This window comes from Aphelocoma coerulescens, chromosome 2 (genome assembly GCF_041296385.1).
Source record: "Aphelocoma coerulescens isolate FSJ_1873_10779 chromosome 2, UR_Acoe_1.0, whole genome shotgun sequence".
In the NCBI taxonomy this organism is placed as follows: Eukaryota; Metazoa; Chordata; class Aves; order Passeriformes; family Corvidae; genus Aphelocoma; species Aphelocoma coerulescens.
The window spans coordinates 167,997,333-168,020,547 of record NC_091015.1 but is presented as its reverse complement, the minus strand read 5'-3'; the positions used below and the strand labels follow the sequence as shown (position 1 = coordinate 168,020,547).

At 57.0% G+C, this 23,215-nt stretch overlaps 1 protein-coding gene and 1 pseudogene across 1 annotated transcript in view; both read right to left on the bottom strand.

Moving 5' to 3' along the window:
- Positions 1–3,154: 3,154 nt before the first annotated feature.
- MROH1 (maestro heat like repeat family member 1) overlaps positions 3,155–23,215 on the bottom strand; it is a 101,282-nt gene continuing 81,221 nt past the window's right edge. Inside the window, exons 32-42 of the mRNA XM_069005627.1 lie at positions 22,867–23,032; positions 21,072–21,265; positions 16,902–17,039; positions 15,228–15,342; positions 13,874–14,020; positions 12,839–13,027; positions 11,346–11,498; positions 11,119–11,253; positions 7,712–7,814; positions 6,057–6,122; positions 3,155–3,616 (exon numbers count right to left, since the gene is read on the bottom strand). Coding sequence (XP_068861728.1) covers positions 3,531–3,616; positions 6,057–6,122; positions 7,712–7,814; positions 11,119–11,253; positions 11,346–11,498; positions 12,839–13,027; positions 13,874–14,020; positions 15,228–15,342; positions 16,902–17,039; positions 21,072–21,265; positions 22,867–23,032 — 1,492 coding nt within the window. The 3' untranslated portion in view covers positions 3,155–3,530. The remainder of the gene's footprint in view (positions 3,617–6,056; positions 6,123–7,711; positions 7,815–11,118; positions 11,254–11,345; positions 11,499–12,838; positions 13,028–13,873; positions 14,021–15,227; positions 15,343–16,901; positions 17,040–21,071; positions 21,266–22,866; positions 23,033–23,215) is intronic.
- LOC138105532 (tetra-peptide repeat homeobox protein 1-like) lies at positions 17,049–19,395 on the bottom strand (annotated as a pseudogene).

Sequence of the window (23,215 nt, the reverse complement as noted above, 5' to 3'; positions counted from 1 at the left end):
CGCCCCGCCGGCATCCAACGGCATCCAACGGGATCCACCGGCATCCAACGGCATCCAACGGCATCCACCGGCATCCAACGGCATCCACCCGCATCCACTGGCATCCACCGGGATCCACCCGCATCCAACGGCATCCACCCGCATCCACCGGGATCCACCCGCATCCACCGGCATCCACCCGCATCCACCCGCATCCAACGGCATCCACCGGCATCCATCGGCATCCACCGGCATCCAACGGCATCCAACGGGATCCACCGGCATCCAACAGGATCCACCTGCATCCAACGGCATCCACCGGCATCCAACAGGATCCACCCGCATCCACCGGCATACAACGGGATCCACCCGCATCCACCCGCATCCACCGGCATCCACCCGCATCCACCGGCATCCACCGGCATCCAACGGGATCCACCCGCATCCAACGGCATCCACCGGCATCCACCCGCATCCACCGGCATCCACCGGCATCCAACGGGATCCACCCGCATCCAACGGCATCCACCGGCATCCAACAGGATCCACCGGCATCCACCGGCATCCACCGGGATCCACCGGCATCCAACAGGAACCACCGGCATCCAACAGGATCCACTGGCATCCACCGGCATCCACCGGCATCCACCCGCATCCACCCGCATCCAACGGCATCCACCGGCATCCATCGGCATCCACCGGCATCCAACGGCATCCAACGGGATCCACCGGCATCCAACAGGATCCACCTGCATCCAACGGCATCCACCGGCATCCAACAGGATCCACCCGCATCCACCGGCATACAACGGGATCCACCCGCATCCACCCGCATCCACCGGCATCCACCCGCATCCACCGGCATCCACCCGCATCCACCGGCATCCACCGGCATCCAACGGGATCCACCCGCATCCAACGGCATCCACCGGCATCCAACAGGATCCACCGGCATCCACCGGCATACAACGGGATCCACCCGCATCCACCCGCATCCACCGGCATCCACCCGCATCCACCGGCATCCAACGGGATCCACCCGCATCCAACGGCATCCACCGGCATCCAACAGGATCCACCCGCATCCACCGGCATACAACGGGATCCACCCGCATCCAACGGCATCCACCGGCATCCAACGGCATCCACCCGCATCCACCCGCATCCACCGGCATCCACCGGCATCCAACAGGATCCACCGGCATCCACCCGCATCCACCGGCATCCACCCGCATCCACCGGGATCCACCAGGATCCACCGGCATCCACCGGGGTCGGAGTTCCCGCTCACAGTGTTCAATAAAGGCTTTTTCTGGATTCAATCCCGGGCTCTCTGTCTCCTGAATTCCCCGAGGTCCCCATCCCCATTCCCACGTCCCCCAGTGTTCCCATCCCCATCCCCATTCCCACATTCCCTGGGTGTCCCCATCCCAATCCTAATCCCATTCCCACATTCCCTGGGTGTCCCCATTCCCACATCCCCCAATGTCCCCATCCCCATTCCCACATTCCCAACTATCCCAATCCCATTCCCACATTCCCACATCCCCTGGGTGTCCCCATTCCCATATCCCCCCATGTTCCCATCCCCATTCCCACATCCCCTGGGTGTCCCCATTCCCACATTCCCCAATATCCCCATCCCCATTCCCACGTTCCCAAGTGTCCCCATCCCATTCCCACATTCCCACATCCCCTGGGTGTCCTCATTCCCATATCCCCCCATGTCCCCGTCCCCATTCCCACATTCCCTGGGTGTCCCCATCCCCATTCCCACATTCCCCACACGCAGCATTCTTGGGATCCCCCAGGATCCACTGGGATCAGAATTCCCAGCGCTCAGCAAAGGCTTTTCATGGATACAATCCCGGGCTCTTCGTGTCCTCAATTCCCCAATGCCCCATTCCCAAATTCCCACATCCCTCAATAGCTCCAATCCCATTCCCACATCCCCCAGTGTCCCCAGTCCCATTCTCATTCCCAAATTCCCACATCCCTCAACAGCTCCAATCCCATTCCCACGTCCCCCGAGGTCCCCATCCCCATTCCCACATTCCCTGGGTGTCCCCATCCCAATCCCATTCCCACATTCCCCGGGTGTCCCCATTCCCACATCCCCTGATGTCCCCATCCCCATTCCCACATTCCCAAGTATCCCCATCCCAATCCCATTCCCACATCCCCTGGGTGTCCCCATTCCCACATCCCCCAGTGTCCCCAATCCCATTCTCATTCCCAAATTCCCACATCCCTCAACAGCTCCAATCCCATTCCCACATCCCTCAGTGTCCCCATCCCCATCCCATCCCCTCATTCCCTACACGCAGCATTCCTGGGATCTGCCGGCATCAGAATTCCCAGGGCTCATGGAAAGCTTTTTTCGGATACAATTCCAGGTTTTTCGTGTCCTGAATTCCCAACTCGGCCTCGCTGGGAAGGGGTGGGATCCCAAACCGATCCCACTGGATGCTCCCAGTGGCATTCCCGGGAGCTTCCCAGGCTTTCCTGGGGATATTCTGGGATATCCAGAGCGACCCCGGGCAGAGGGAAGGGGGTGGGACAGGCAGGGAATGGTGGAAGGATGGAAAATGGGATTCCCTGGATCTGGGATGTCCCAGGAAAGGAGCCCTGGGAGGGAGGAGGACCTGGAAAAGGATCTGGAAAAGGACCTGGAATGGGATCTGGAATGGGACCTGGGAAAGGATCTGGAATAGGATCTGAAATGGGATCTGGAATGGGATCTGGAATGGGACCTGGAATGGGACCTGGAATGGGACCTGGAATAGGATCTGGAATAGGATCTGGAATAGAACCTGGAATGGGACCTGGAATAGGACTTGGAAAAGGATCTGGGACAGGACCTGGAATGGGACCTGGAATAGGATCTGGACCAGGATCCCAAAGGAAAAACTGGAAGTGACCCAAACAGAGAATGGGATTCCCTGGATCTGATTTATCCCAGGAAAAGAGGTCAGGGAATGGAGCAGGAGCAGGATCAGGATCCCAAAGGAAAAGCCAGAGGTGGGACGGAAACGAGGCAGGATCAGCTGCAGAATTCCAAGGTTTTTCCTACGGATGAGAGGCCGGGAAGAACCCCTGGATCATCCCCATGGAGACACAGGGGGAGTGACCCCCTCCCATCCCCCAAATCCCAAGGAATCCCAGAATTCCAGAGTGGGATCAGGAGCCAAAAGCTTTATTTAAAAACAGGTCTCTGTACAGGGTGGGAATTCTGGGAATGGATCCCAAAACCCACCGGGAAGCAGCAGAGTGGGATCTGGGGGGGGGCTGCCGGGGTGGGAACGGATCCCGGATCCATCGGGAAGCAGCAGCAGCAGGGGGGATGTGGATGGGTGGGATCGGGCTCCATCCGGATCCCGGGATGCTCCCACCCGGATCCCATCCCAAATTCCGGCCGTTTTCCCACTTTTTCGCCCCCCGTGGGAAGCAGAGGAAGAAGGTGCAGGAAGACTTTTCCCGTGGAATGGGAGTCCCCCGGGGTATTGCTGAGCGGAGCCGGGAATTCCCAGGAATTCCGGGAATGCCAGGATTCACAGGAGGCGGACGAGGCGTCCCAGGGTCTCGGCCACCTTGATCCGCACGGCCGGAACGGGATCCTTCAGGAGCAGCTTCAGGGCTGGAATTGCACAGCAGGGACGGGGTCGGGATCGGGATGGCGATCAGGATGGGGATCAGGATCAGGGTCAGGATTGGGATCAGGATTAGGACCAGAACCAGAATCAGGATCAGGATCAGGGTCAGGATAAGGATCAGGATTGGGATCAGGGTCAGGATTGGGGTCAGGATCGGGATCAGGGTCAGGATTGGGATTGGCGTCAGGATCAGGGTCAGGATCAGGATCAGGGTCAGGATTGGGATCGGGATTGGGGTCAGGATCAGGGTCAGGGTCAGGGTCAGGGTCAGGGTCAGGATTAGGATTAGGATCAGAACCAGAATCAGGATCAGGATCAGGGTCAGGATTGGGATCAGGGTCAGGGTCAGGATCAGGATCGGGATCAGGATTGGGATCAGGATCGGGATCAGGGTCAGGATCAGGATCAGAACCAGTATCAGGATAAGGATCAGGGCCAGAATCAGGATCAAGGTCAGGATCAGGATTGGGATCAGGGTTAGGATTGGGATCAGGATTAGGATCAGAACCAGGATCAGTCAGGGTCAGGGCCAGAATCAGGATCAAGGTCAGGATTGGGATCAGGATCAGGATAGGGATCAGGATCACGGTCAGGATCAGGATTGGGATCAGGATTGGGATCAGGATCAGGATCAGGATTGGGATCAGGATCAGGGTCAGCATTGGGATCAGGATCAGGGCCAGGATTGGGATCGGTCGGGATCAGGGTCAGGACTGGGATCCCCCATCCCAGGATACATCCATGGAAGCCCCAGGAATTCCCACCATATTCCCATTGCATTCCCACTTTATTCCTGCTGTGTTCCCACTATTCCCATCCTATTCCCCCCCGTATTCCCACTCCCGCTGCATTCCCATTGGATTCCTGCTGTATTCCTACTGAATTCCCACTGAATTCCCCCTGGATTCATTCCCGGCTCCCGGGAGCCAGTCCAGGCATTGGAAATGGGGGGGGAGGAGGGAGGGACCTTTGGCCGGGACGATCCCATGGGATCCACTCCCCATCCAGGCCCGGATTCCCAGGATCGAAGGGGCCCCATCCCGGTGCTCCCAGGAACTTCCCAATCCCCAAAACTTTCATCCCGAGCTTTTCATTTCAGTTTTTTGGGATCATCCCATGCCTTCGCTGCCGATTTCAATTTATTTGGGATCAGCCGGAACATCCTGTGGTTTTCATTTCTTCGGGATCATCCCGAGCCATTCGTTTAAATCCCATTTCATTTCAATTTTCACTCTTCCCATCCCAAAAAAAATCCCGGGACAAACAGGGAGGAAGCAGGAGCCGAGCCGGGAACATCCCTCGGCTCATCCTGGATTTTCCTCCCTTTTCATCCCCCTGTTCTCCCACCAGAACCTTTCCCGGTCAATCCTCAAATCCTGGGTGACCACGGCAATAAAATCCTCCATCCGCAAAAATTCCCCCGGATCTGGCAAATCCAGCCCGACTGGGATTGCTGGGATTCCTGGGATGGGGGGATTGGGAAGCTCCTGGGAGCACCGGGATGGGGCCCCTTTGATCCCGGGAATCCAGGGCTGGATTGGCAGTGAATCCCATGGGATTCTCCCGGCCAAACCCCCTCCCATCCCCCCATTCCCGACGCCTGGAGCGGCTCCCGGGAGCCGGGAACGCATCCAGGTCTTTTTTCCAAGCTTTTTCCAGTAGCTTGTTTACCCCGGCCTCCGCATCCCTCGGGATTTTCCCTCATTCCTGGGGCATCCCGGGGCCGCTCCGGGGGAATCGGAGCCCCCCCGGATCCCGCTGAATCCCGAGGATTCCTGAGCCAGACGAATTCCGGCTGCCCGTGGCTCCGAGCGGCCCCGTGCTCCTGGAAGGGCCTCGGAGCCAACGGAAAGAGACTTTTTCCCTTTTTTAGAGTTTTTGCGGCTCCCTTGGAAGGCTCGGGAAGTTTCCGGGCTCGGATCCATCGGATGAGGTCAGCGGTGACAGGGAAAAAATCCCTGAAATCCAGGAAAGTGACTTCACCCCGCTCCCGGCTCCGGTGGATCCGAGGGGAGGGCGGTGAGGGCCCTTCCCGGGAGTTTCGGATCCCTCTGGACACCGCGGGGGCTCCCAGACCCCGGAATTCCGAGCCCAGGGTAGGATCTGCCCGGATCCCCACGGATTCCCCCCATGGAATGACCCCGGTGCTGTCCCCACTCTGATCCCAAAATCCCGACATCCCAAATCCGCACATTCCAGGCTCATCCCGGCCACGTCTCCCCGGGATTTTTTGGGATTTTTTTTAATTTGGGGTTTTTTGGGGGGGGGGGGGGGGATATTCCCAGTGCTCTCAGAGCTCCGGAGTTTCTGGAGGGAGCAGGATCCCCTTGGAGCCTCGTCCCTCTGGGAAACCCCAATCCCTGAGATCCCCATCCCATGGGATCAGGCTCCGGATCCGTCGGGAATTCGGGAATTCCCACTCACCGGAGATGAGCTGGTCCAGGTCCACCTGCTGGCCCTGCTCTTCGTCCACGTGGAGCACCAGGAATCCTGAGGGAATTTCGGGATCAGGGATTGGGATGGAGCCCCCCGGGAGCCCCACAGGGAACCGGGGAGGTTGGAAAAGCCCTCGGAATTCCGTGCCCCCAACACCACATCCACAGGGAGGGGAAATCCTGCCGGGAATGGCAGCTCCAGCCCTCAGCCAGCGTTTTTAGGGGGAGAATTCCCGAAAAACTGCAAAATGACCCAAAAAACCCCATCCAAAAACACCCCCAAAACCGACCAAAATCACCCCAAAATCCCCTTGGGGACCCCCAGGAGCGACGTCCCCCCTTGGTGACAGAGGCCACCACCGTGACCCCGAGAGGTGACAGGACCAGGGACCACCTGGGGACAAGATTGGGGTCACCAGGGACCCCAAAACATCCAAAATTACCCCAAAAACAACCCTAAAATAATCACAAAACTCCCCTGGGGCCCCCCAGGAGTGACGTCACCCTGTGGTGACAGCGGCCACCGCCGTGACCCCAAGAGGTGACAGGACCAGGGACCACCTGGGGACAAGACTGGGGTCACTAGGGACCCCAAAACATCCAAAATTACTCCAAAAACACCCCCAAAATAATCACTAAAGCGCCCAAAACCACCCAAAACTCCCCTGGGGCCCCCCAGGAGTGACGTCACCCCTTGGTGACAGCGGCCACCACCGTGACCCTGAGAGGTGACAGGACCAGAAACCACCTGGGGACAAGACTGGGGTCACTAGGGACCCCAAAACATCCAAAATTACCCCCAAAACACCCCCAAAATTACCGCAAAAACAACCCTAAAATAATCACAAAACTCCCCTGGGGCCCTCAGGAGCGACGTCACCCCTTGGTGACAAAGGCCACCACCGTGACCCCAAGAGGTGACAGGACCAGGGACCACCTGGGGACAAGATTGGGGTCACCAGGGACCCCAAAACATCCAAAATTACCCCAAAAACACCCCAAAAGTAATCCCAAAACCAACCAAAACCACCCAAAACTCCCCTGGGGAACCCCAGGAGTGACGTCACCCCTTGGTGACAGAGGCCACCACCGTGACCCTGAGAGGTGACAGGACCAGAAACCACCTGGGGACAAGATTGGGGTCACCAGGGACCCCAAAACATCCAAAATTACCCCAAAAACACCCCCAAAATTACCACAAAACCACCCAAAACTCCCCTGGGGAACCCCAGGAGCGATGTCACCCCTGGGTGACAGAGGCCACCACTGTGACCCCAAGAGGTGACAGGACCAGGGACCACCTGGGGACAAGACTGGGGTCACCGGGGACCCCAAAACATCCAAAATTACTCCAAAAACACCCCCAAAATAATCACTAAAGCGCCCAAAACCACCCAAAACTCCCCTGGGGCCCCCCAGGAGTGACGTCACCCCTTGGTGACAGCGGCCACCACCGTGACCCCGAGAGGTGACAGGACCAGAAACCACCTGGGGACAAGATGGGGGCCACCAGAGATATCAAAACCCCCCAAAACACCTCAAAAGCCCCGAAAATACCCCGAAGGACCCCAATCTGTCTTTTTTTGAGGCGCAGGGCTGGTGCCACCCCGGGGCGACCGAGGCCACCCGGTCCCGGTCCCTCACCGATGAACATGGGCGCCGCCGCCCGCAGCTCCCGCCAGGGGCTCTTGAAGTAGAAGAGGTTGGTGGAGATGAGGCGGCTCAGCAGCGCCGGGTGGCTGCGCATCTGCGGGGACAGCGGGGACAGCGGGGACAGCGGGGTCAGGCGGGACAGCGGGGACAGAGGGGACACTGGGGACACTGGGGACATTGGGGACATTGGGGGCATTGGGGTCAGGTGGGACAGAGGGGACAGAGGGGTCAGGGGGGACAGAGGGGACATTGGGGACATTGGGGGCGTTTGGGACATTGGGGACAGCGGGGACAGAGGGGACGTTGGGGACAGTGGGGACAGAGGGGACGTTGGGGACAGTGGGGACGTCTGGGACATTGGGGACAGGGGGGACATTGGGGACAGCGGGGTCAGACGGGACAGAGGGGTCAGAGGGGACAGAGGGGACATTGGGGACACTGGGGACAGCGGGGACATTGGGGACATTGGGGGCATTGGGGACATTGGGGACAGCGGGGTCAGACAGGACATTGGGGACAGTGGGGACAGCGGGGTCAGACAGGACATTGGGGACATTGGGGGCGTCTGGGACATTGGGGACAGCGGGGACAGAGGGGACAGCGGGGTCAGGTGGGACAGAGGGGACATTGGGGACATTGGGGACATTGGGGGCATTGGGTACAGCGGGGACAGGTGGGACAGCGGGGACATTGGGGACATTGGGGACGTTTGGGACATTGGGGACAGCGGGGTCAGCGGGGTCAGAAGGGACAGAGGGGACATTGGGGGTGTTTGGGACATTGGGGACAGCGGGGACAGAGGGGACGTTGGGGACAGTGGGGACGTCTGGGACATTGGGGACAGGCGGGACAGAGGGGACAGAGGGGACACTGGGGACATTGGGGACAGCGGGGTCAGAAGGGACAAAGGGGACATTGGAGACATTGGGGGTGTCTGGGACATTGGGGTCAGACGGGACATTGGGGACATTGGGGGCATTGGGGGGATTTGGGATGTCAGGGATGTTGGGGACATCGGGGACATCGGGGGGGATTTGGGATGTCAGGGATGTTGGGGGGATCGGGGACATCGGGGACACCACTGGGGACCTCGGGGCTATTTGGGATATTTGGGATATTTGGGATATTTGGGGACATCAGGGCATTGGGGATATGGGGACTCTCGGGACGTGGAGGAGCCGCGGACACTCCGGACACTCCGGACACTCCGGACACGCAGGGAAATGGGAGCCCTCGGAGTCCCCTCGGTGTTCCCATTCCCACATTCCCAATTATCCCCAATCCCATTCCCACATTCCCACATCCTCATATCCCAATCCCAATTCCCACTTTTCCACATCCCCCAGTGTCCCATTCCCAATCCCAATCCCATTCCCAATCCCGATCCCATTCCCGATCCCAACCTTGCTCCTAGTGTCCCAATCCCAATCCCATTCCCATTCCCAATCCCATTCAATACCAATCCCAATCCTGATCCCAATCCAGATACCAATCCCAATCCCCTATTCCCAATCCCGATCCTGATTCTGATCCCAATGTCCCATTCCCAATCCCAATGTCCCATTCCCAATGTCCCATTCCCATTCCCGATCCCATTCCCAATCCCATTCCCGCTCCCAATGCCCCAATCCCGCTCCCAATGTCCCATTCCCAATCCCCTTCCCAATGTCCCATCCCCAATGTCCTATTCCCGCTCCCAATGTCCCATTCCCGCTCCCGATCCTGATCCCAATGTCCTATTCCCGATCCCAATGTCCCATTCCCTATCCCGCTCCCAATGTCCCAATCTCAATGTCCCCATTCCCATTCCCAATCCCAATGTCCCATTCCCGCTCCCAATGTCCCAATCCCTCTCCCAATGCCCCATTTCCAATCCCAAGGTCCCCCTCCCCATCCCAATCCCAATGTCCCAATCCCACTCTCAATGTACCAATCCCAATCCCAATGTCCCATTCCCAATCCCAATGTCCCATTCCCAATGTCCCATTCCCATTCCCGATCCCATTCCTGCTCCCAATGTCCCATTCCCGATCCCAATGTCCCATTCCCGCTCCCAATGTCCCATTCCCACTACCAGTGTCCCAATCCCAATCCCAATGTCCCATTCCCAATCCCAATCCCAACGTCCCAATCCCGCTCCCAATGTCCCATTCCTGCTCCCAATGTCCCATTCCCGATCCCAATGTCCCATTCCCGATCCCGCTCCCAATGTCCCCATTCCCAATCCCAATCCCAATGTCCCATTCCCGCTCCCAATGTCCCAATCCCAACGTCCCAATCCCGATCCCAATGCCTCATTCCCACTCCCAATGTCCCAATCCCAATCCCAATGTCCCCATCCCAATCCCAATGTCCCCATCCCAATCCCAATCCCAATGTCCCATTCCCGCTCCCAATGTCCCATTCCCATTCCCGATCCCGCTCCCAATGTCCTGTTCCCAATGTCCCGTTCCCAATGTCCCATTCCCACTGTCCCATTCCCGATCCTGCTCCTGCTCCCAATGTCCCATTCCCAGTGTCCCATTCCCAATGTCCCATTCCCGCTCCCAATGTCCCCATCCTAATCCCAATCCCAGTGTCCCAATCCCAATGTCCCCATCCCAATCCCAATCCCAATGTCCCATTCCCGCTCCCAATTTCCCATTCCCATTCCTGCTCCCAATGTCCCATTCCTGCTCCCAATATCCCAATCCCAATGTCCCATTCCCGCTCCCAATTTCCCATTCCCATTCCCGATCCCTCCCCCAATGTCCCATTCCCAATGTCCCATTCCCGATCCCACTCCTGCTCCCAATTTCCCATTCCCAGTGTCCCATTCCCAATGTCCCGTTCCCAATGTCCCATTCCCAATGTCCCATTCCCGATCCCGCTCCTGATCCCAATGTCCCATTCCCAGTGTCCCATTCCCAATGTCCCGTTCCCACCGTCCCATTCCCGATCCCGCTCCTGCTCCCAATGTCCCATTCCCAATGTCCCATTCCCACCGTCCCATTCCCGATCCCGCTCCTGCTCCCAATGTCCCATTCCCAATGTCCAATTCCCAATGTCCCGTTCCCAATGTCCCATTCCCGATCCCGCTCCTGCTCCCAATGTCCCATTCCCAACGTCCCATTCCCACCGTCCCATTCCCGATCCTGCTCCTGCTCCCAATGTCCCATTCCCAATGTCCCATTCCCAATGTCCCGTTCCCAATGTCCCATTCCCGATCCCGCTCCTGCTTCCAATGTCCCATTCCCAATGTCCCATTCCCAACGTCCCGTTCCCAATGTCCCATTCCCGATCCCGCTCCTGCTTCCAATGTCCCATTCCCAATGTCCCATTCCCAATGTCCCATTCCCAATGTCCCATTCCCGCTGCCCCATTCCCGCTCCCGCTCCCTTCCCGTCCCCATCCCGCACCAGGAACTTGCAGACGTCGTTGATGAACTCCCCGTAGTGCAGCCCCCGCTCTTCCCGCAGGTGATTCCCGAACATTTCCCGCAGCCCCTCGCAGCCCAGGCCGGGCCCGCACATCCGCAGCGCGAACTTGCAGGCCTGGAAAAACCGGGAATTGCGGGGGCGCTGGTGGGCGCGGGGGCAATTCCCGGCATTCCCGGGATTCGCCGGCAGCGGGGACGGGGCCCGACCTTGACGACGTCGGGGCAGGGATCCTGCAGGTGCAGCAGGAGCGTCACCAGCCCGTTCAGGACCTGCTCCGAGAAAACCTCGGAGTCGGCGCGGCCGAAGCGGGACAGGTTCCCGAAGAGGACGATGGAGGAGCGCCGCAGATCCGGCTGCTCCTGGGAAAAGGCGGGAAAGCGGCGTCAGCGGGAGCGAATCCCAGCCGGCGAGCCCAAAATCCCCAGCCTGTGATCCCAAAATCCCCAGCCTGAGATCCCAAAATCCCCAGCCTGAGATCCCAAAATCCACAGCCTGAGATGCCAGAATCCCCATCTTGTGATCCCAAAATCCCCAGTCTGAGATCCCAAATCCCCATCTTGTGATCCCAAAATCCCCATCTTGTGATCCCAAAATCCTCGGCCTAAGATCCCAAATCCCCATCTTGTGATCCCAAAATCCCCAGCCTATGATCCCAAAATCCCCAGCCTGAGATCCCAAAATCCCCAGCCTGAGATCCCAAAATCCCCAGCCTGAGATGCCAAAATTCCCAGCCTGAGATCCCAAAATCCCCAGCCTCAGATCCCAAAATCCTCGGCCTGAGATCCCAAATCCCCATTTTGTGATCCCAAAATCCCCAGCCAGAGATCCCAAAATCCCCAGCCTCAGATCCCAAAATCCCCATCTTGTGATCCCAAAATCCCCAGCCTGAGATCCCAAAATCCCCATCCTGTGATCCAAAATCCCCAGCCTGAGATCCCAAAATCCCCAGCCTCAGATCCCAAAATCCTCGGCCTGAGATCCCAAAATCTCCAGCCCAGTGATCCCAAAACCCCCAGCCTCAGATCCCAAAATCCCCATCTTGTGATCCCAAAATCTCCAGCCTCAGATCCCAAAATCCCCATCTTGTGATTCCCAAAATCCCCACCATTCCTATCCCGCTGTTCCCACCATTCCCATCCCATTATTCCCACCATTCCCATCCCATTATTCCCACTATTCCCATCCCCCTGTTCCCACCATCCCCATTGTCCCATGCCCAGGGGACGATCCCGGGGGGACAATTCCAGGGGGACAATTCCAATGGGGTGATCCCAGTGGGACAATTCCAGTGGGACAATTCCACTGGGACAATTCCGGTGGGACAATTCCAATGGGATGATCCCAATGGCACGATCCCAATGGGACAATTCCAGTGGGACAATTCCGGTGGGACAATTCCGGTGGGACAATTCCAATGTCACGATCCCAATGGGACAATTCCACTGGGACAATTCCAGTGGGACAATTCCAATGGCACGATCCCAATGGGACGATCCCGGTGGGACAATTCCAGTGGGACAATTCCGGTGGGACAATTCCAACGGGACAACCCCAGTGGCACCATGAGCTCGGCACAGGAGCATGGATGAACATCCAGGAGGCATCCCAGGATGAGGGAGAGACTTGGGAACAGAAAATCCCACGGGATGGACCCCTGGCCCAACTCCCAACTCCGGGAATTCCCGGGATGGCTCCTTACGCTGTCGAAGAAGGGCCGGATGCGGATGGCGATGTGGAGCAGCATGGATTGCACATCCCGCTCTTCCAGGTGATCCAGGAGCTTGGAGAGGCTGGACATGGCCTCCAGGGCCACCAGATTGTTGGGATCGTCCTTGTCGTCCATGCCGTTGACCATGGAGGCCAGCAGCTGCGAGCCGTGCCTCCGGATCTGCCGGAAAAGCGGGATCACGGCCGGGAAAAGGGACCTGGAACCCCCCCCCAGGGAGGGAGCTGGGGGGGGGCTGATCCCAGAGAAAAGCGGGATTGAAGGGATCCCAGGAGGGATCCAGCGGGGAGGGAAGTTGTGCCAGGGGAGGTTTAGGTGGGATTTTCGGGAATGTTCCCCCTGGGAAGTGCTGGAATTGGTGGGAAAGGGGGGGAAAAAAGGGAAATCTCGGAGCCCCTTGCAGGGCCTTTTCCAGGGGTTTTGGGAATGGGAAAAAGGGAATGGGGAATTCCCGGGAGAAAAGTGGGATTGAAGGGATCCAGGGGGGATCCAGGGCGGGATCTGCTGGCAGGGAACAGGGACAGGAGCAGAGGGAACGGCCTCGGGCTGGGATTTTCGGGAATATCCCCCTGGAATTGCGGGCAAACGGGGATGGGCGGCCTCAGGAAGCAGGGCAGGGACTGAGGCCGGGGATTCCCAGGAAAAGCTGGGAAAAGGGGCCGATCCCAGCTGGAATTCCGGCGGCTCCGAGGTGCCAGGAAATGTTCCCGGGGATCCCTGGAATGTGGGGCTGGGGAGAATCCCCCTCCCCCACCCTCCCCCCCGGAAATGGCTCCGGGATTGCCGGGAATGGCTCCGGAGAAATTCCCGGCAGCAGCTGAAGCATTTTTAGGATTCGGAGCCTCCCAGCGCATCCCAGTCCCAGGAGCTTCCTCCCCATCCCACAGAACCTCATCCCAATGTTTTTGGGGGAATTCCAACATCCACCCAGCCCTTCCCTGCGGAAGCGGGAATTCATTCCCTGCGTCCTGCCCCTCCAGATCCCGGATCCGCAGGAGCTGCTCCCACCTTTTCCGGGCATCCCGAGGCGACATTCCCGAGCCCCCGGAGCGCCAGGATCCGCACCAGGAGGCTGGAATCCTTTTCCAGAGCCGTCAGCGCATCCAGGAGCGGCTCCAGCAGGATCAGGTCGTTCACCACGTTGTGGTTGAGGAGCTGGAGAAAGGAGAAAAAACCTCGGGATACACTGGGAAAAACCCCGGGATCCAGGAGGGAGGAGCCGGAATTCCCGGGAAGAGCCACGGTTGGAGCCGCTCTGGGATAATCCAGGGTGAATTCCCAGGTGGGATGCGGGGATTGGGAAAAGTTGGGAATTTGGGAAGGAGTGATGGAGAGCTTGGGATGGTGGTGGCCACCCTACGGATCCGATGCTCCGGTCCCATCCCGATCCTCCTTTCCCATCTATCCCCTCCATGCCGAGCCTGGAATTTCCCCTCATCCTCATCCCTCTCCCCCGGATCTGCTGGAATTCTCTTTCCCTTGCCCTCAGCTCCCGTTGGAATTTTCCAACCTCCGGGATCCAATCGCGCTCCAGATTCCGGGATGGGCTCCAAGCAGGGCCCGGAATTGGGGATTTGGGATGGAGATTTTGGTGGGGATGGAGCTCGGAGCTGCTCCGTGGAAACAGATCCGATGGATGCGGGGTTGGGAATGGGATGGAGTCACTTCATTCCTTGGGATGGGATGGGATGGGGTGGGATGGGGTGGGATGGGATGGGGTGGGATGGGGTGGGATGGGATGGGGTGGGATGGGGTGGAGTGGGGTGGGATGAGATGGGACGGGACAAGATGGGATGGGGTGGGGTGGGATGGAAGGATGGAGCTGGGAAAAGGTGGAGTCAAAAATGGAGGGAGTGATGGATGGATGGATCCATGGATGGAGGGATGGATCCATGGATGGATGGATGGATGGAGGGAGAAATGGACGGATCCATGGAGGGATGGATGGAGGGATGGATCCATGGATGATGGATGGATCCATGGATGGAGGGATGGAGGGATGGATGGATGGATGGATGGATGGATGGATGGAGGAATGGACCGATCCATGGATGATGGATGGAGGGATGGATCCATGGATGGAGGGATGGATGGATAGAGGGATGAATCCATGGATGGATGGGTGGATGGAAGGATGGATGGATGGATCCATGGATCCATGGATGGAGGGATGGATCCATGAATGGAGGGATCGATGGATCCATGGATGGAGGGATGGATCCATGAATGGAAGGATCAATGGATCCATGGATGGAGGGATGGATCCATGGAGGGATGGATCCATGGATGGATGGAGGGAGGGATGGATGGATGGAACCATGGATGGACGAACAGCCGGATATTCCCCGTTTTTTCCCCTCACCTCGGCCAGGAACGCGGTGCTGGTGACCCTCTGGCACTCGAAGACGCTTCCCAGGACCGGGATGAGGCTCCGGACGATCTGCGGGAGCCGGGGCCCGCAGAGCCGAGCCATCGCCCTGGGTGGGAACGGCACTCGGAATCCCGGGAATCCCGGGAATTCCTGCGCCCAGGCAGGACAACGCCCGGCGTGGAAACCGGCATTGATCCACAGAGAAGGATCTGGAGCATCCCGGACACCCCATCCGGGTTTTTTTGGGATGAGTCCCTCCGGAATGTTTGGGAGGTTCCCTAAGGCTGGAAAATCCCAATCCCAAACTGGGGGTTATTCCCAAGATGAACCAGGATGGGGTCTTGCCACCTCCAGCACTGGGAATTTCCCGGGAATGACGGGATGGGATGTGCTGGCATCGTCCAGGAATCCCAGGGATGCAGCAGCGGGAAAAGGGAGAAGTTTTCCATGGGGTCCTTTGGGTGTTGATCCCATGGAAGTGGGAACAGGGAAGGGAAGGAGCCCAGCCATGGGAATGACGGGAAATGGGATCGGAGACAGCGGGAATCCCATATTGGGAATTCCAGAGTGGGATCAATGGCACTGGGAATTCCATACTGGGATTGATGGCACTGGGAATTCCATATTGGGATCAATGGCACTGCAATTCCACAGTGGGATCAATGGCACTGGAATTCCATATTGGGATCAATGCCATTGGGAATTCCATACTGGGATCAATGGGAATTCCATACTGGGATCAATGGCATTGGAATTCCATACTGGGATCAATGGGAATTCCATACTGGGATCAATGGCACTGGAATTCCATATTGGGATCAATGGCACTGGGAATTCCATAGTGGGACCAAGGGCACTGGAATTCCATACTGGGATCAGTGGCACTGGAATTCCACACTGGGATCAATGGTACTGGGAATTCCAGAGTGGGATCGATGGCATTGGAATTCCATACTGGGATCAGTGGCACTTGGAATTCTGCAGTGGGATTGGGGACAACAGGAATTCCATACTGGGATCAATGGCCCTGGGAATTCCACACTGGGATCAGTGGCACTGGGAATTCCGCAGTGGGATCAGTGGTACTGGGAATTCCATATTGGGATCAAAGGCACTCGGAATTCCATACTGGGACTGGGGACAACAGGAATTCCACACTGGGATCAGTGGCACTGGGAATTCCAGAGTGGGATCAATGGCACTGGAATTCCATACTGGGATCAGTGGCACTGGAATTCCATATTTTGATCAATGGTACTGGGAATTCCATACTGGGATTGATGGCATTGGAATTCCATACTGGGATCAGTGGCACTGGAATTCCATATTTTGATCAATGGTACTGGGAATTCCCGACTGGGATCAGTGGCATTGGAATTCCCGACTGGGATCAGTGGCACTGGGAATTCCAGAGTGGGATCAATGGCACTGGAATTCCATACTGGGATGGGGGACATTGGGAATCCCAAAGCGGGACCAGTGGCACTGGGAATCCCACACTGGGACTGGGGACAACGGGAATTCCACACTGGGATTGACAACACCGGGACCAGCATCCAGCTCCAGCTGCATTCCCGGCAGCAGGACGATCCCACCCCATCCAAAAATCCCGGAATTCCCCTAAATCCCATCCAGCTCCGCTTCCCGCCCCCCGGAATTCCCTACCCGGCCAGGAGGGCGATTCCGTCGTGGTGCCGCTCAGGAATTCCCATCAATTCCCAGCCTCCGGCGCTTCCCACATCCCGGACGACATCGTCGTTCCCGGCGCGCTCCAGCATCGCCTTCAGCGTCTCCACGGCGCAGCTGGAAAAGGGAATGGGATTGGGATGGGGTTTGGGATTGGATCTGGGATTGAGTTTGGAACTGGATTCAGGATTGGATCTGGGATCGGGGACTGAGTTTGGGATTGGATTCAGGATTGGATCTGGGATCGGGGACTGAGTTTGGGATTGGATTCAGGATTGGATCTGGGATCGGGGATTGAGTTCGGGATTGGATTCAGGATTGGACCTGGGACTGGGTTTGGGATTGGATTCAGGATTGGATCTGGGATCGGGGATTGAGTTTGGGATTGGATTCAGGATTGGATCTGGGACTGAGTTTGGGACTGGGTTTGGGATTGGGTCTGAGATTGGATTCAGGATTGGATCTGGGACTGGGTTTGGGATTGGATTCAGGATTGGATCTGGGATCGGGGATTGAGTTTGGAACTGGATTCAGGATTGGGACTGGGTTTGGGATTGGGTCTGGGATTGGACTCAGGATTGGATCTGGGACTGGGTGTGGGATTGGGTTTGGGATTGGATCTGGGATCTGGGATTGAGTTTGGGATTGGATTCAGGATTGGATCTGGGATCGGGGATTGAGTTTGGGATTGGGTTTGGGATTGGATCTGGGATCGGGGATTGAGTTTGGGATTGGGTTTGGGATTGGATCTGGGATCGGGGATTGAGTTTGGGATTGGGTTTGGGATTGGATTTGGGATTGGATTCAGGATTGGATCTGGGATTGAATTTGGGATTGGGTTCAGGATTGGATCTGGGATCGGGGACTGAGTTTGGGATTGGGTTCAGGATTGGATCTGGGATCGGGGATTGAGTTTGGGATTGGATTCAGGATTGGATCTGGGACTGGGTTTGGGATTGGATTCAGGATTGGATCTGGGATCGGGGATTGAGTTTGGAACTGGATTCAGGATTGGGACTGGGTTTGGGATTGGGTCTGGGATTGGACTCAGGATTGGATCTGGGACTGGGTTTGGGATTGGATTCAGGATTGGATCTGGGACTGGGCGTGGGATTGGGTTTGGGATTGGATCTGGGATCTGGGATTGAATTTGGGATTGGGTTTGGGATTGGATTCAGGATTGGATCTGGGATTAGGATTGGGTTTGGGATTGGATCTGGGATCTAGGATTGAGTTTGGGATTGGATTCAGGATTGGATCTGGGATCTGGGATTGAGTTTGGGTTTGGGATTGGATCGGGAACTGGGACTGAGTTTGGGATTGGGTTTGGGATTGGGGTTTGAGATTGGATCTGGGATCTGGGACTGAGTTTCGAATTGGATTCAGGATTGGATCTGGGACTGATTTTGGGATTGGATTTGGATCCGGGATTGGATTTGGGATTGGAGCCGGAATTGGATCCGGGATTGGATTCAGGATTGGGTTTGAGACTGGGTTTGGGATTGGATTTGGGATTGGATTCTGGACTGGATCCAGGATTGGATTTGGGATTGGAACCGGAATTGGATCTGGGACTGGATTCAGGATTGGATCTGGGACTGGGTTTGAGATTGAGTTTGGGACTGGGTTTGGGATTAGATTTGGATCCAGGATTGGATTCTGGATTGGATTTGGGATTGGAGCCGGAATTGGATCTGGGATTGGATTCGGGATTGGATTCTGGATTGGAACCGGAATTGGATCTGGGATTGGATTCTGGACTGGATCCAGGATTGGATCCGGGATTGGATTCTGGATTGGAACCGGAATTGGATCCGGGATGGGATTCAGGATTGGATCTGGAATTGGGTTTGAGACCGAGTTTGGGATTGGATTTGGGATTGGATCTGGGATTGGATCCGGGATTGGATCCAGCTCCATCTGGGATGTCCCGAGGGAATTCCGTGCCCGGGGAATGCCGGAGCTGGAGCGATCCCAGCTCCTTCCCAGCGCGCCGGCAACGGGAACCAAGACAAAAAACTGGGAAGGGAAAAACTCCGGAGCTACTTGAAGGAATTTGTTTTTCATGGAATGAGCGTTTTACGGGGCTGGGATCGCTCTGCCGCGGAGCAACATCTGGAAAAGATCCGTTATCCCGTCAAAACACCGGGAAGAGCAGCCAGGGATAAATCCCGGCTGTCGGAGCGGGGATCCCACACACGAAGGAAATCTGGGATTCGGGATCGGCCTTTGGAGGTGCTGCCCCAGATATTCCCACTGGGATTTGTTCCCTTTCCCCGGGGAACCTCTGGAATTTGGGGGGGTGGGAGAATCCCAAGGATTCCAGCAGGGGCAGGGACACCCAGGGATGCCTCTGGAATGCTGGAAATTTGGGAATAACGATGGAAAATTGATCCCGAACATGGGAAGCGCCCTGAAAAACCTTCCCGGGCCTCTGGAGAATCCTCGGATTCACGGCTGGCCGGGATGGGATGATCCCAGAGGTTTTCCAACCTCTGCCATTCCGTGATTCCCTAAGAACCAAAGGATCCAGGAGCCCGTGGGAAAAACCCAAGGAATGGGAAAGGAGTCGAGGAAGAGCCCCAAAGCTGAATTCCCGATGGAAAATTCCCTGAGTTTTCCCAAAAAATCCCCCAGAGGAGCTGGGAAGATCCTGGTGGAGCTGTCCCTGCCGTGGATGGCCAAGGGAAAAGCAGGACAAGGAACGGGAACTGCGAAATTCCGGGGGGAAAAAAAAAAACCCCGGAGCGCCCGAGAGGCCTCGGAGCATCCCGGGAGCCTCTGGGGCTTTCCCGGGATTCATTAAGGACTAATTAGGGAAAGCTCGGGATGCAGCCGCCTGCTGGGGACGGGAAATCCGGGAATCGGGGAATGGGGTGGGATGGGTGGGATTTCGGGATGATCCCATTGCCACGGGGCAGCTCCCGCTATCCCGGGATGCTCCAGCCCGGCCTGGGACAATTCCAGGGATGGGGCATCCATTGTTTCCCTGGAATTCACACCCTCACTCCTCCTTTTTTTTTGGGAATCTGCTCCAACGATCCCGACCCCGCTCCGGAGGCTCCATCCCATTCCTGCTTCCCAACTTCCTAATCCCAACATCGCAGCCCAAGCCTTGGTTTCCATCCCATCCCATCCCATCCCATCCCATCCCATCCCATCCCATCCCATCCCATCCTATCCCATCCCATGGATCCCATCCCATCCTATAGATCCCAGAAATCCCATCCCATCATCCCATCCCATTATCCCATAAATCCCATCCCATTCCCATTTCTATCCCATCCCATCCTATAAATCCCAGAAATCCCATCCCATCCCATCCCATCCCATCCCATCCCATCCCATCCCATCCCATCCCATTATCCCAGAAATCCCATCCCATCCTATAGATCCCAGAAATCCCATCCAATCCCATCATCCCATCCCATTATCCCAGAAATCCCATCCCATCCCATTCTATAAGGCCCAGAAATCCCAGAAATCCCGTAAAACCCATAAATCCTATCCCATCCCATGGATCCCATCCAATAAATCCCATCCCACCCCATTGCCATCCCATTCCATTCCATCCCATAAATCCCATCCCATTCCATCCTATAAATCCTATTCCATTATCCATGAAATCCCATCTCATTCCCATCCCATCCTATAAATCCCACAAATCCCATGGATCCCATCCCATGGATCCCATCCCATCCCATCCCATCCCATCCCATCCCATCCCATAAATCCCATCCCATTCCATCCCATAAATCCCATAAATCCCATTCCCATCCCATCCTATTCCCATCCCTGTCTCATTTCCATCCCATCCTATAAATCCCACAAATCCAATCCCATCCCATCAATCCCATAAATCCCATAAATCCCATAAATCCCATAAATCCCATCCCATCCCATCCCTGTCTCATTTCCATCCCATCCTATAAATCCCACAAATCCAATCCCATCAATCCCATCAATCCCATCCCATCCCATCCCATCCCATCCCATCCCATCCCATCCCATCCCATCCCATCCCATCCCATCCCATCCCATCCCATCAATCCCATCAATCCCATCCCATCCCAACCCCATCCATCCCATTCTCCCACCCTTCCCCCCACCCCCCCTTTTCCCAAGGAATTCCCTGCCTTTCCCCCGCACCTGCAGGGCTGGAGGCTGCGCGGGGCCGAGCCGAGCTGGCTCCGCTTTTCCCGGCCCTGCAGGAATTTCGGGAGCTGGACCCCCACGGAGCAGCCGAGGCGCAGCAGGAGGCTCTGGAAAAGGTTCGGGAATCGCTCCAGGACCGCGGCCGCCGCCTCCGGCACAGACATGAGCTCATCCAGGGCGCACGTGGCCTGCGAAGGCAGCGGGAATTGCGGGAATCTCCCGGGAAAGGAGAGCTCGGAAAAGGCCTTTTTCCGCTCCTTCTGCCCGCTGCCGGCTCCCGGAGTTTAACCCCTGCCGCCACTTCCAGGGATTTGGGGTTTTCCTGAGCGGGGCTTTAGGGTTGGGGAAGGAGGTGGGTTCTGGGTGCGGAGGGGCTCCAGGGGGGGAATTATTCGGGATAAACTGGGAGGGGGGGGGATTTGTACCCTGATTCCTGGGAATTGATCCTTGATTCCTTGGAATTGTGCCCTGATTCCTGGGAATTGATCCTTGATTCCTTGGAATTGTGCCCTGATTCCTGGGAATCGATCCCTGATTCCTGAGGGTTTCCAGACCCTGAACCCAAAGTGTGGGGTGGGAATTGATCCCTGCTTCCCTGGGAATTGCTCCCTGATTCCCGATGGATTCTGGGCCCCAAACCCGAAGTCTGGGGTGGGAATTGTTCCCTGATTCCTTGGGATTGCTCCCTGATTCCCTGGGAATTGCTCCCTGATTCCTTGGGATTGTTCCCTGATTCCCAATGGATTCCGGACCCCAAACCCAAAGTGTGGGGTGGGAATTGTTCCCTGATTCCTTGGGATTGCTCCCTGATTCCCGATGGATTCTGGGCCCCAAACCCGAAGTGTGGGGTGGGAATTGCTCCCTGATTCCTTGGGATTGCTCCCTGATTCCCTGGGAATTGCTCCCTGATTCCCGAGGGATTCCGTACCCCAAACCCAAAGTGTGGGGTGGGACTTGTTCCCTGATTCCCTGGGAATTGATCCCTGATTCCTGAGGGTTTCCAGACCCTGAACCCGAAGTCTGGGGTGGGAATTGCTCCCTGATTCCCTGGGAATTATTCCCTGATTCCTGATGGAATTATTCCCTGATTCCCGATGGATTCCGGACCCCAAACCCAAAGTGTGGGGTGGGAATTGCTCCCTGATTCCCTGGAATTGCTCCCTGATTCCCGATGGATGCTGGGCCCCAAACCCAAAGTCTGGGGTGGGAATTGCTCCCTGATTCCCTGGAATTGCTCCCTGATTCCCGATGGATGCTGGGCCCCAAACCCAAAGTCTGGGGTGGGAATTGCTCCCTGATTCCCTGGAATTGCTCCCTGATTCCCGATGGATGCTGGGCCCCAAACCCAAAGTCTGGGGTGGGAATTGCTCCCTGATTCCCTGGAATTGCTCCCTGATTCCCGATGGATTCCCAAGCTGGAGCGACCCGGGATAAATTCGGGACACGTGGGGTGGGAATTGCTCCCAGAGGGTCCCGAGGAGGAGGAAAAGGGAATTTTCCCAGCTCTTTTCCAGTTTGGGAAGCTTCCAAATGGGTTCTTTTTTGGTTTTTTTTTTTTGGGAATGGCTTAAGCGCAAACATCCCTCGGGAACGGATCCCTGGGAATGATTTTTCCACCCGGGAATATTTTTTCCCACTTGGGAAGCTCTTCCCACCTGGAGGCTCTTCCCGGATATCCAGGGACAACTCTCCCGGATCCAAAGGGGTCCCGACTGAAGGGGACCCCGGGATTGCGGGAATTCCGCGGGAATTCCGCGGGAATTCCGTGGGAATTCCGTGGGATACTCACGGCCAGGGGCAGGGGGGTGGCCACGCGCTCGGAGCCGCTTCCCAGCAGGAAGGATTTGCTCTCCTTGTAGGGAATCTCCCGGCTCAGCGTCTCCAGGAGCTGCTCCAGGATTTGGGAAGTCAGGGAAGGCTCCGTGCCCAGCGCCCTCCACATGGCGCAGGTGTGGCTGCGGGAAAAGGACGGGATTTGGGGCATTTGTGGGATTTAGGGAATGGCACGGCCGGGACGGAGGGAAAAGGAGCGCTGGGAAAGGTGAGCAGAGAGGGAAGAAATCCTGGGAAAAAGGGGGAGCGGAGGGGCTTGGGAGAACGGCCGGATCCCAGCCTGGGTATCCCAAAATCCGATGGAT